Below are 13,066 nucleotides of genomic sequence, written 5' to 3' on the forward strand. Positions count from 1 at the left end.
TTTGCGAGGCTGAGTGTTAAGCAATTTAAATTCTGCACCTATACAAAACTGACCAGATTTGCTACGGAGCCATAGAAATATGATAAATACGTTGGTTCTGTGAGACTGTGGGCAAGGACAGCCTTTCAGCATGGATGCATGTGTAACAAAGCCTACCTTTCGCAAAGGCTTCAGTTTTGTCTCCATGATGAACTCGTACTTGCACAGTTCACAGCATCGCGTATCTGAGCTCTTGATCCATTGCTGCAGGCAGGCTTGGTGCACAAAATGAAGACTTCCCGTGCAGTGACAGGGGGTAATCAAAGGGCTCTCGTCATCTCCTTCACAGTGACATATCCTGAATCAGAAGCAAAGCTGCTCATTAGAAGAGGAAGCAGAAAGGATGTGAAAGAGGCATGTAATATCTGTGATCACACACGGCTGTCCGTTGAGGATCCTAAGACATACATATCAAAGGAACATCTTTCATAAAGGAGCTACAACTAGAGAACTCCCTTGCTGCACAAGCACACACATACACGCAAAATAATTGAGTGCAGACACTGCTAACTAATAGATGAGGCGGACACACACAGCCTGACAGAAATTTGGTATCCTAAAGAAAAAAAAAAAAGTGTACAAAACGACAACCTTTCATCTACCAGAACAATAGCACTTAACTGAAAATAGTATTTAAACAGATCAGACAGCACTTCCCAAGACAAAATATGCAGAGGCACTGCTATCTACTCATGGATTATGATCTAACACAGAAGATGAAACAAAAATCCCAAATGAATTGTGAAAAAGCCCAACCCAGTATCATGAAGAGTTAATTTAGCCTGGGTTTTGCACAAGGGAAATGATTATTTCTGGTGCCAATTGCTAAGAAACAGAACCACGCTGCAAAGCTATAGCATCGATTTTCCTCAAATACACCTACTCTAAAAGGACTAATGGCTTTGCTCTTCAATTCCTACCGTGCAAGAGCTGCTAAGGAAGGAACAGCTCTGCAAAATTCCCAATTTCCCTTACTGCCTAACCATGCAGACAGAAGGGACACCTGATACAGTGCTACTGCCAGGTGATGGCATTTGATTTCCAGCTTTAATTTATACACAGCACTTGGGCTGCATCAGACACCACTAACTCCTTCTAACCATGCGGAAGTGGTCATGAATTGAAAGGGGGATGGTAAGGAGCTCAGGGAATGAAAATAAGTTACTAAGCATATGTGAAGTACATCCTGGCATGCTGCCATCCCTGTCTATTACTGAAATCTCTTACTGATGTGTAGCATCTTGCCTCTCACGACCTTGCTGATAGCTAGCAAGTGGGACTGAAGGAGTAGGCAGATTACAAGAGCATCTTGTTGATGACAAGCCAGTAAGGAACTACATATTGCTGGTAACGTGGTGTAGTGTGTGTGGGGGGGGGGAGGCACCACAAACTGGCAGGTAGTAACACAGCCAGCTTCAGAAAGTGGTGTCAGGGAGGAGAAAGATTAGGACAGTAAAATGCTAGGTAGAAGGATGTGACAGTTACTCCTGTACTTGGTGTCTCCTGCTCCTCAGACATTCTTTGGAGCTGAGATGGGGCAGACCTGCAGACAATTCACCACGAAGACAGTCCAGAGTAGCATGTTCTTACCACCTGCATATATGATTAATACTCTGTAGCTAGAACAAGAACACCCCATCCTTTTTGGACCCTATACTACAGACATCACATGGGCTCATCACTAGCACCCAGTGCTTAGGTCTCCCTTTCAACGAAGGCATCCAGAAAGCTCTTTATGAATAAAACAGCATGTTGGGATACAAACTGGGAGGTAAAAAGTCAAGAAAACAATCTTAAGCTATATGGACCCGATCTCAGAACCAATGTTCAAGCAGCCTCTTTTCCTCCTCATTTCCCACCCTCTGACACAAACCAGCAATGGCTGTCAGGAAAACACATTGCTCATTAAAAGCCAATGAATTTTCAGCTTGGCTTTTAGTATGCGTAGCTGATTCTCTCATGATATTCCCAGTTTGGGCACTGATGAGAGAAAAATACAGCCTCAGAACCCTGAACCTGAAACAAATTGAAGACAATTTATTTGACTCCCAAGGAAATTCTTTTGTTTAGTAGACTTGTTAAGTGCATCAGAGGGGTTAAAGGAAGCAGAGAGAAGGTTGCATGCTTCAAATTGCACAAATTAAAGCAAGGTGACAGGGTGAAGGAAGAGACAAACAGCACAAAGGCAGGGAAAGCAGAATGGTCACCACCGCACACGGGAGGGCTCGAAGGTCGGCGGTTCTCCAATAAACCAACCTGCAGGTATCCCCCGATGTAGACACAGGGGAGACAGGGGGGAATTTTTCTGAGAGAGGGGAAGGGCAGTCAAGGTCACTGTCCTTCTCAACTGAACAGAGCGGCGCCCGCTGCTCTTTTGTTTTCAGTTTCACTGAGGTGCTGTCCTCAAAGACGTCATCATCTCCCATATCATCAGAGCAGAAGTCCGTGCTTTCCACCAGCATGCTGGAGGACTTTTCAGCTTGAAAGTGACTGGAATAGCTCTCCAGTTCATGGAACTTATGCAGGCTGCTGGTGCTAGAGTTGTGGGAGAAGGAAAAAAGGTAACGCAACAGTTTTTTGCTTCTTGAGGTGTCATGGTCCACTTTGTCCTCCAGCAAGGGGATGTGTACAGCGCTGCGGTTCTCTGCTCCTCCCGATGCACTCGAATAGTTGGAAAGGGAAGGGATGTAGGAGTGCTTAGAATTGCTAAAAGAAAGAGGCCTGAGATTCAACGATTTCCTCTCTTTAAGATGAAATTTGTTAATCCTCAAATACTGCTCTTGAGTCGGGGTCAATTTGCCTTCTGAGCATGTTCGCTCCACATAGTCAAAGCACTCACTGGTGCTCTGTGCCTTCTGGTCCACGTCATTGAGGGACTTGGAGAATTTCATGGCGCGGGTGGGCTTTACATTCTTAGCAGACCTGAGTGCCTGGCCCCGATCCTGCCCACGGGAGTTTCTCTTTGCTGCATGTAACGTGTCCTGACAGATTACTGTCACAGTGACCCCTTGTGTCAGAGAGCTCTGGCAGTGAGGATTTTTCAAGACAACAGCAGACTGCACTGGACTGTGATGACAACATTCAGAAAACACTGCACTGGAACTGCATGCAGAACAGTGGAATAAAAGCACAGAAAGTAAAACACAATTACATAAGAGAACATGTAATTAAAAGTGAAGAAATGAGAATTACAGCTAGTGTGGGAATGTCATACGTAGCGGGCCAAACAGTCAGTGGGATTCAATGAAGCAGTGTTAGAAAGCAGTTGAGTCAAACAAATGGGATGCTTCAGATCAGAACCCCGTGTTGCTTACTTCCCCATACACATGCTTTTTCAGTTTTGTTTTTGTTTTTTCTCAACTTGAATCTTGCACGAGCCTTGCTGTAGCCACGCAAACATCACACTTTACCTGCAGATGTCCTGATTGGATGGTGTAACAGAAGTCCGAGAGAAACTATGAGGAGCAGAGATAGAGGTTGGACTTCCAGCCTGCAGTGAAATAAATCAAAGAGAAAAAAACAGTCAGAAACTGAAGAGTTTGGTAAGCACAGCAGTCGCCTTCAGGGTTAAACACAGCATATAGAGCCAGATATCACTCTACATCACATTCAAGGGCGAGCTGCAAGAAAGTGAGGCTTCATTGTCAAGTGCTAAGAAGGGAGGTCACAAAGCCTCATCCTTGGGAAAACAGAAATCAGAACAGAAACATTTCTCCCCAAGGTCAAATTCAGCCATCTCTGGAGCAGAACCTGCCAGCTGTCAGACACTGCACAGAACAATAGCTCAGGAAATGAGCAATGCTACAGTAATTAGCATAATTAGACGGAGGTGTGTATATAGACTAGTCGTAATTGAGCTACCACATAATAGCTAATCCTTCCACTCACAATGAATACAAGAGATTAGTGGCTTGTTTTTTGTTTTTTGTTTTTTTTTTTTTCTCCCCACAAGACATCACCATCAGTAATTCAACAACTCAGGCACTATATGGGGACATATTTTCAGTACTAGCATATGTACACGAGCACCGTCTGCCAAAACAGACCATTCTCTGAAGTACTCTTTGTACTTCATGAGGCCTTTCATCCCTGCTCCTACTCTGACAGGGTCTTCCACCTACTTGCAGAAAAGGTGTGGCAGCAGCCACGCTCAGGGGACCTGACAAGATCACAGTGTGAAATAGAATAAGCAAAGAATTCAGAGTAAGCAGCATCCTGTTTCAGAGTTGGAACTTGATGGCCTATTATTACAGGGTTTTTTTGCTGCTATACGCTGTGGGTCACTATCTGAAAATTCAGGACACTTCCCAAAGGTTTTGGTGAGAATGAGACTGATGTTGACAACCCCCTTAATGGGCAGAGAATCTCTGAAGCAGTTTTTCCCATGTTCCACAGCTGTTGGATATGCCATGCAGCTTACCCGCTGCTGCAAATCTGTGCTCTCACATCCCAGTTCAAATAACGCTTTATAGCTCTCTTGACCTGCCCAAGCAAAGCCTGAAAACCACAATAGAGGAATGCATTCAGCACAACAAAACTGTTTACACCACACCACACCACTGCATTGCATCTGTTCTTGGTACACAAGCATACATTATCACCTCTCTCAGGTCTCTTCAATTCTGTATTTAACTAATTGAAGAACCCCATGGTATATTTAAACAGGACCACTGTGGGCTTTTACAATACACAATGTTTGTCACACAATATTTTCTTCTTTCTTTGTCTGAGAAGGTGGGTATGCAGGGAGACTTATGCTACTTTATAAATACAAACACAACCGTCATCTTCCGTGTTACGTGACTCATCTGTTAAGGTTTTGTTTCTTTAGCCCAGCAGTGAAGAGGGCAATGTGCCTTGCATTGCAGCAGGATGTCTCAGGTACACCAGGCCTGAAAAAACATGTATCCATTTACAGCTGGGCCTGCAAGAATCAAGGGCAAGGCTCAAACACACACCTCGTGGTCTGCAGCGAGACACCTGAACTTGTTTCCCATCCTACCAAGATAGGTACGCATAGAGAAAAATAATTAAAAAAAAAAAAAAAAAAAAAAGAGGAGGATAACCTCGTTCTAGAAGGCAAACTGAACAATGTCTTGACTGTGACAAAACAAATTAAACATGTAAAGTTCAGTTTGGGCTTTATCCTGGAAAGTATGGTTCTTATATTTTACACCGCTTGCACATGCTAATGATACAGGATGTTGATCATACAGGGAAATGAATTCAGCTATTACTTGGATTTTTTCTGTTTAGTCTTTAATCTATTCTACAAATACTCAACTCCTATTTCTTAAAAAGAGTGCAGTAATTTTTTATTTATTTATTTATTTTTTACGACATACAAGTTAGCGAAAGAGCTGACACACTATAATCTGGTGCGGTAATTACGCAAATGAAAATTAATATGACTTAAGTAATGAATTATTTAAAAAGACATATTTAGCAATCTTTTAAAAACAAAATATTGAACCAGTAAAACAGCACATCGCATTCTGCCATGGAAACAGAGTCATATATTGCTGGAACTGCAGTGACAAATCAATTAATAAATCTGTGTCTTTTTTTTTGTTATGAATCTATCACAAAAGGTAACCTGCTTGTAAAGAATCCACTCTCTTTACTTCTTCATTTTAGAAATGAAGCATTAAAAAAGACAGATGTGTATACAATGTGCCAGTCTAATAGCAGATGATTAGATTGAGTAATCCAAAATTTCCCTTCCAAACCCATGTTACCTGTTTCTTGATCCAAATGCCTGTCACCATGATAGAATGTCAAAGTCACACTGCTTGGGAAATCAAAAGGCTGGGACAAGCAAGAAATTATGAAATTTTGTTTACATTTCAGGATTGTTATTCTGTGGCTAGATGCCAGCACTGTTCACAATAGCTTGCAAACAAACAAAAAACTAAAACCACAAATCCACACCAAAACACCAACAAACATACCAAAAAACCACCCATACACAAACACACATGTGAAACAACTTTCCTTTTGCTCTTATCTTCCTGCTTCTCTTATACAGGAGGTCTTTTACTCCATCTTCAGACAAAATGCAAATGCAGCCAAAAAATGAACATAAGATAACACTCATGGAAAGGCACCACAAATTGGAACAACAAGGTACTGGAGGAAGTTATATCCCACCCTCAGCTGAAGCTGATGTAATTGTGGCTACCGCTAACAGCCGTGGTTCAGTGTACCTCCAGTCTCTCGTACCTCCCACCCTCCTTTCCTCCCATACTTTTCACTCGTGAAACTATTTACACAGCTGCACTGCAGATCAGATTAGGATACTGAGGTAAGGCCAAACTAACCACTTATTTTGCTGAGCTTGTTTAACGTCAGTCACTTCCCTGGCTTCACTTGCCAGAGGAACATTAGTTAGTTACAGCAATGAGTCTCTAACAGTGAGAAGAACACAAAAAAAATGCAAGTTGCTGCCCAAGAAGTAAGGAAGCCACAGCAAAGAATAAAGGAAGAAATACCAGCAGCCCTGGACCAGAACAGGACAAAGAAGAGGTGATGTTATGGCAGAATGCAGCAGAGAGGTGGATCCAGCTAGCTTGTAGCACTGACAGCTCTCCCATGCAAGGCTTAGCTCTAAAAAGGTTGAGAAAATAAGCAATCAAAGCCTTTACCATCATCCTTTATGCATCAGAAGCAACCTCCCAAGTGGTAGCACCTTTGGGTAAACTAGCTACTTATGACGTGGACAGCAGCAATAGGTTTTAAAACACTCCTTATGATAGGGAGTTTCTGCCATGCTCATTCTCTGACAAGTATCCTAAGCTTGAATTTCACCCGTCTAACCCCAGAATCACTTGCTGAATCACTGTGGACTTTCATGCCCTTCACTCTGGGTGAATATCAGCTTCAATGACAAGCCCTAGGAGATATGTGCTAGAGAGTTATCCTGTACAGCCAGACTGGTGGCCTAAAATAGCTCAGAAATAAAGGTCAATAGATAGTTAATTGTGTATATTGACATTCCCATCTAATGCAATTCAGTGAGGTCACAGTGCGGCCCTCTGCACTGGTATTTGGATAACCACTATAATTCTGAAGGCAGAAATCCCTGGAAGACTACAGCTCTCTATAGTGCTGCCATCAAGAAGATATACATACATCTTACATACCTTATATAAATATTTATATCTTACATGTATAAGATATATATATGTATAAATATGCATGTGTGTGTGCAGCCATAGCTGGTTGTCCTCATTCTCACCCTATCCTGCAAACTGTGATTTCTTGGTAAAGTAACTCGGTCTTTTCTGATTACCTACTTGTGACCCCATGCAGCACACCAAAAAAAAAAAAACCACACCCCACCTTGCCTCAGAAAAATTGTCATCTTTGAAGTCAGCCACAGTGAACATGTCAAGGGCTTGGGTACATTCGCAAACAACCTGCTTCCCTGAGATGTCACTTCTGGGTATAGTTGTTGTTGTCTCACTCTGGGCTGTGCTTTTGTACTAGTAGTTATACCTCGTTTTAAAGAGCAGGGCCTGACACATTTTAACAACGTAATTACATTACTTATTAATGATAGAAAGTTAAAAAACAACTTCAGTCCAGCGTATTTTTCTCCACTGAGGGAAAGTCTGAAGGAAGCAAAGAAAGGGTTTCCCCCATACCTGCAAACCTTATTTCTTGGTGCCACATGAATAGGAATAACATTGTGCCCCTAATATTTGTCCTACAAAATCATCTAGAAGGCTTAGCTAAGGACCCGGCAATTAACATAACAAGCACTACACACATTTTAAAATGGATCATACCTCTCCTTTGGTATACAGCTGATGTTAAGGCAGACAAAGAGTTCAAGAAAAGCAGCACAATCTTAAATCTTCCGCTCATGAGAACTGCAGCACAAGAAGCTTCAGGAAAATACAAATGTAACAATAGAGCAAGCAGCCCAACACTCCACAACCCTAATCTCAACCTGGCGTTTTGATTATAGGTTTGCCTTTATTTTACACTGTGATGAACCCATTTCAAAACTACTCTCCTGCTGAGTTAGAAAAAAAAAAAAAAAAAAGGAATAAAAAGCTTCAAAAGGTAGCTTGCACCTGCTGCCAAAAAGACTGATGCTACAAGATGTGTCAAGTGCCACCAGACCATTGCAGCTGTTTCTGTCTGCCTCTCTTCCCTGTAAAAAAAAATAAATAATAAAATGGGAGGACAGTGATAGTTATCTCCACTGAGCCAAATCCAGTGACCACCAGGTCCTCCGGGGGCTTAAGGAGACACAGATAATCATGGTAGCTGCTGGCTAAGGAGAGACATCACCACTGCATTGGAGTTGTCTGTGCCCCAGGTACAACAGAGGCCTAGCCCCACCACATTACTCCCCACCCCACACAGCCTCGGCACGGTGATGTTTTTTCAGCCGGACATCACAGTGCTGCAGTGGGCCACAGGGACTTGTGTTTGAATCAGATTCATCTCTGCTGGCATTAACGCATCACAGTGATCAATGTGGTATAAACAGAAGAAAGACAGAATCAGAGGGATGGTCATCGTGTGCTGTATTTTAGAGGAACTCATTACCGAAGAGCTATTTTATCTCTCTTGTGCAGACCCCATTTAAACATGTATTAAAAAGGCAAGGCTGCTACTAGATGTGGACATGGCAGACACTTATCTTGCACTGTGCATCTCCAAAGGCAGTAAAAGCCCCAGGCTCTGCTGCCTCCTTAACTTCGACCATGGAAACCAGAAACCACCACCCTATATCTGTTCCCTGGCAGGATCTAGGTACAGTCCATACAGTGATGGGGACCTTGTGAAAAGAGGCCCTAAGTGCCACTGCAATACACTCCATAGCTAACCTGGCTACTCTTCAGGTACTTGAACGACATCTACGAAGAGACCCAGGGAATCTGTTGTTCTTCAAGAAGGGGATGCCATTTTGTACATTACACAACTGTACCACACGCCAAGAAAGACTGCAGCTAGCTATGATCTAGGCTCTGCAATACAGCCATTGCTCAAACACCCAGCTCTCACCTCTGCGTTACCTATCAGCTACGTTTCTTCTGCTTTTTTCCCCGTGTTAAGAGGGAAACAACAGGAGCAACCAGTCTAACTGTTCCTCCACCACACACTCCCAATCCTCTCTCTCTGTGGGCCACTTCTGTACCATTCTCTGCTTGCTCCTTTGCCCCAGCCTCATCTCAACCAAAGTGGCAAAATTCAGCTTTGCCTGACAGATCCCGAGCCTGGGCTGAGGGCAGGCAGGGAAGTCTCAGTCAAACCCAAGAGATGCATCCATCATTACATCGGAGTCACTGCAGAAATAATTGCTTTGCTGGAGCCATCCGACTTCACAAGGATGCGACGCATTTGTGTTTGTACATTTTCAGCAAGCACTGCATTCCCTTTACTCACTGGCTGAGGGCTCCTGCAGAAGTGCACTGCAGCTGTAGTCTCCGGCACGTATTTGTGGAACAGATGTTGCAGCTTTGCTGCACATGAGACAAAGGAGGCCTCCAGCTGAACCAGCACACCCATGCAGCAGTGCAATGTGACAGTGACAGCTACTTGTGCAACCAACCTGGCATTTGAGGTGGCCAGAACAGGCTACCTGCATGCAGGCTAGGCATTGTGGAGGGTGGGCAGCCCTAGATGGCATGTTGTTTTTGAAAGCCTTTTCTAAATACCAGCATGTCAGGATCAAACATCAGTAACATCTGGTCTACATGAGCTAAAATTACATCTAGAAACTAGGAGTAATGGTGTAGTCAGCTTCTCCTCACATTTCCCCAAGAACTCTAAAGGTGAATTCTGGCAGGAATTTTTCCTAGAGATATCAGAGCCGTAGGAAACACAAAGCAGGCTATTTATCCTTTCAAAATCTCCCCAGGCATAATTCAGCCTGCCTATAGCACAGGATTAAAGTTGACTGAAAACAGTAACAACTACACAGATTCTGCAGGGAGAAAAAAAAAACAGCCCATCAACTATAAAAGCTTCCTCAAAATACCTTGAATAGACTGGGGAAAGAAAACTCTTCCAGGTTTCTCCTTCACAGGATTCCCTTCACACTTATATGAAGTAAGAATCTGGCGCCAGGAGGGGCATCACAGCAGAAGGAGACTATTACATCCCTACCAACATTACTGCACTGTGCCCCAGCACAAGCTTACTTCTCTTCTGAGTGGGGAAAAGAGTATACCTTACCCTTCAGGTCAGGCATTTTTTCCTTCCTGTCTTATCCTATCCCTAGCAGCTCAACAGAATCAGGATTTATTTTGTTTAAGCAACTTCTCTTTCCCTATTCCTCCTTCCCCCCAGACTGATGTACCTGAGCAGCAGACCTTTCAGCTAGCCCTGGTCAGCTGATAGACTACAGGACAGCTAAGCCCAGTGACTGAAAAACCTGGACTGCTTTTCTATGGGCAAACGCTCACTGAATCCATCAAAGCTGCAGGCAACAGTGGACGTGTGTATTCATATGCTTTCCTAAATCTGTTCCAAGCTGATGAACAGCCTAAATGGATTTTAAATTTTATAGCAAGCTTAGGCTACCACTTTGCATCTGCACTGGCTGCCATTCAGCCCAAGAATAATTTAATACTTTACAGCATGCTTCTGCTCAAAAGATAAAGCTATGCAGGCCTTCAGAAAAGACAAAAGCATTTACATTTTTTAAGGAGCATACTTTTGATTCCTTTGCTGTGATCCCAGTATTAACATTTTCAAAATTTACCTCTCAGAGGGCTATAAAAATAAGACTACAAAGTGCTTCCTCACTATGCTAAAATCAGCCCTCCACAGCAATCAGGTGACAGGAACAGTACGCAGATGACCTTAAGACATTTCCCTGTATCATGTCATCAGTTTCGGGGCCTATCAGACACTTTAAAGGTAAACAATATCACTAACATCAGGATAACTGTTTACAGCCCAGCTTTGTTATTGACCCCAGTTGTGCTAGTTAGCACAGTTTCTTTCAGTTTCTTTATTTAAAAGCAGAGGATGTGAATTACCAATACTATGCAAATCCTTTTTTTTTTAGCTACTCTGTGACTAGCTGCGTTTAAGGGTCAATTTTATCTATATTTAGAGGATGAAACTTCTATTACACTTAATTATTTCTGTGTGGCTTGTATGATGAAGGTACTTACTAATGAATGGTGGCTTCCTGACAAAAATGCTGGCTTAGGGTATGCAGCTGAGATTTGAACCTTGACTGTGTAGTTGTGTGCCAGCCAGCAATGTTTCAATCAGTGTCACTGCTCCTGAACAGGGCAAGTTTGGAATTGCGCCTTGCCCGAGTCCCACGACTGAATCAATTCAACCTCCCTCCAACACTTTTTTTTTTTTTTTTTTTAATTTCAAAACAAACATAGAACAGATTCCACAAATTCAAACATTTCTTGTGGAGCAGATTTAAAAAGAATGTTTGAAATATACACACCAGAAAAGCAAAGAAGGGCCTGGAGGAATGCCACATCCCCCAGCGTGCAACAGACTGCATAAAACCTAATAGCACCATATGAAGATCCTCCTACATCTTATCCCCTACTTCTTTTTCTGCTGCTTCTGGCCTCCATCCCCAGCCAAATGTTCTTCTTTTCTCTTGGCCTGGACGCATGTACCAGTGTCTCTTCAGCCTCTCTTAGCATCTGCCCCTTGGAGGACTGCCTTTTGCCCCTTCCTCCCAAGGGAGGGCTCCACCTGGCCCCAACACTAGAGGTCTAAGTTCGGAGAGGTCCTGCTACCTTCACCAGCTGATTTTATTTTCAGTGGCACCATCTGTCTGCCTCCCTCCTTGATCACTTTTAGCCCAAGGGCACTGACTCCTTTCCTTGGTCACACTGAGTAACACAGCATCCTCTCTTGGCTAGAGGCTGAGTTCTGACTCAATCCTTTCCACTCAGGTTGTACTGTGCAACTGAGAACAGTGGAAAGACACACAGTAATAATCACAGCAGGTTCATAATGACATAGCAGCACCAGAAAGGGCTTTGAATCAAGTGCCAGCACCAAGCATTTGTAGCAGCTCTGCTACACTGTAAGCTAGATTTGGATGGAAAAAATAACAGCTGAAACAGTCATTTGCAGAAAGTGTGATCATTATTTCTGTACACACAAACACACACACACCCCAACATATCTGGTAAAGCAGCATATAATTGATGAAACTCAACTTCAGTTAAATGGTTCTTTTTAAAATAGTGCAGTGTCAGCAAGCTCTGGGGATTCTAGAAAGGTCTATATAGGCAGCCAAGCACTGCCCGACGTTTTCCTCTACATGTATTCAACCTGAATTACTTTCTAGGTTGTTACACTATTCTAAATAAAAATAAAAGGCACTTTCATATTAAACCTTGGAACTAATGAAAAATGTTTCACACACTCAAGATTCCCCACAGCATCCCGCTACTATAATCCTTCCTGGTTTGCCCCACAAATTGCTTGTGACAGCCATCCCAGTGGTGAACTGCAAAATAAATTACTGCAGCTTAGCACTGAATTGTCTGGATGCACAAGGCAGCATTCAGATGGAAGAGGCAAATCAGGTGACTGATTTCACCGGCAGGACTTCCACCTCTTGCCCTTGTTAGGAGCTACCTCCAGAGTGAAGTGGTTGTGGATCAGACACAGGCAACAGAGGGTCAGCAAGAATGTTTGTACCTCTGGGAAGCTCATGTTTGGAAACAAAAATTCTCACAAGTTGAACTGGCAAAGCTGACTTTAGATCCCCTTGAGAACTTTTGCAACACGCAGCAATCACTTTGAACATTTCAGTGTTCCAAGAAGAATGCAAATATTGGCATCTCATTCACCAGGGAGAGCTTTGCCAGAGTACAAGGTCCTTCCCATTGCACTACCACGCCACCAGCTCTTGATGAATTAAGAACGAACTGTGCAGCCAGCTTTGCGTATGCTGCTTCTGCTGGGACTGGCCTCCTCTGTGAGAACAACCTAATGGGAATGAAACTGCTGCTGTCAAAAGGCTTGTTGTGCTGAATTTCACACACACACGAAGAAAAAATATAATGATACT

General features: G+C 43.1%; 1 protein-coding gene across 3 annotated transcripts in view; it reads right to left on the bottom strand.

Moving 5' to 3' along the window:
• The window catches only part of MARCHF8 (membrane associated ring-CH-type finger 8), a 90,717-nt gene that overhangs the window by 7,286 nt on the left and 70,365 nt on the right, over window positions 1-13,066 (bottom strand). For 2 of the 3 annotated variants that reach the window (XM_032191328.1, XM_032191329.1), the window contains exons 4-6: window positions 3,450-3,529; window positions 2,296-3,141; window positions 157-337 (exon numbers count right to left, since the gene is read on the bottom strand). In XM_032191328.1, coding sequence (XP_032047219.1) covers window positions 157-337; window positions 2,296-3,141; window positions 3,450-3,529 — 1,107 coding nt within the window. The remainder of the gene's footprint in view (window positions 1-156; window positions 338-2,295; window positions 3,142-3,449; window positions 3,530-13,066) is intronic. The other variant, XM_032191331.1, reaches the window with a different exon arrangement.

The sequence above is a fragment of the Aythya fuligula genome, chromosome 7 (genome assembly GCF_009819795.1).
Source record: "Aythya fuligula isolate bAytFul2 chromosome 7, bAytFul2.pri, whole genome shotgun sequence".
NCBI classification, from domain to species: Eukaryota; Metazoa; Chordata; class Aves; order Anseriformes; family Anatidae; genus Aythya; species Aythya fuligula.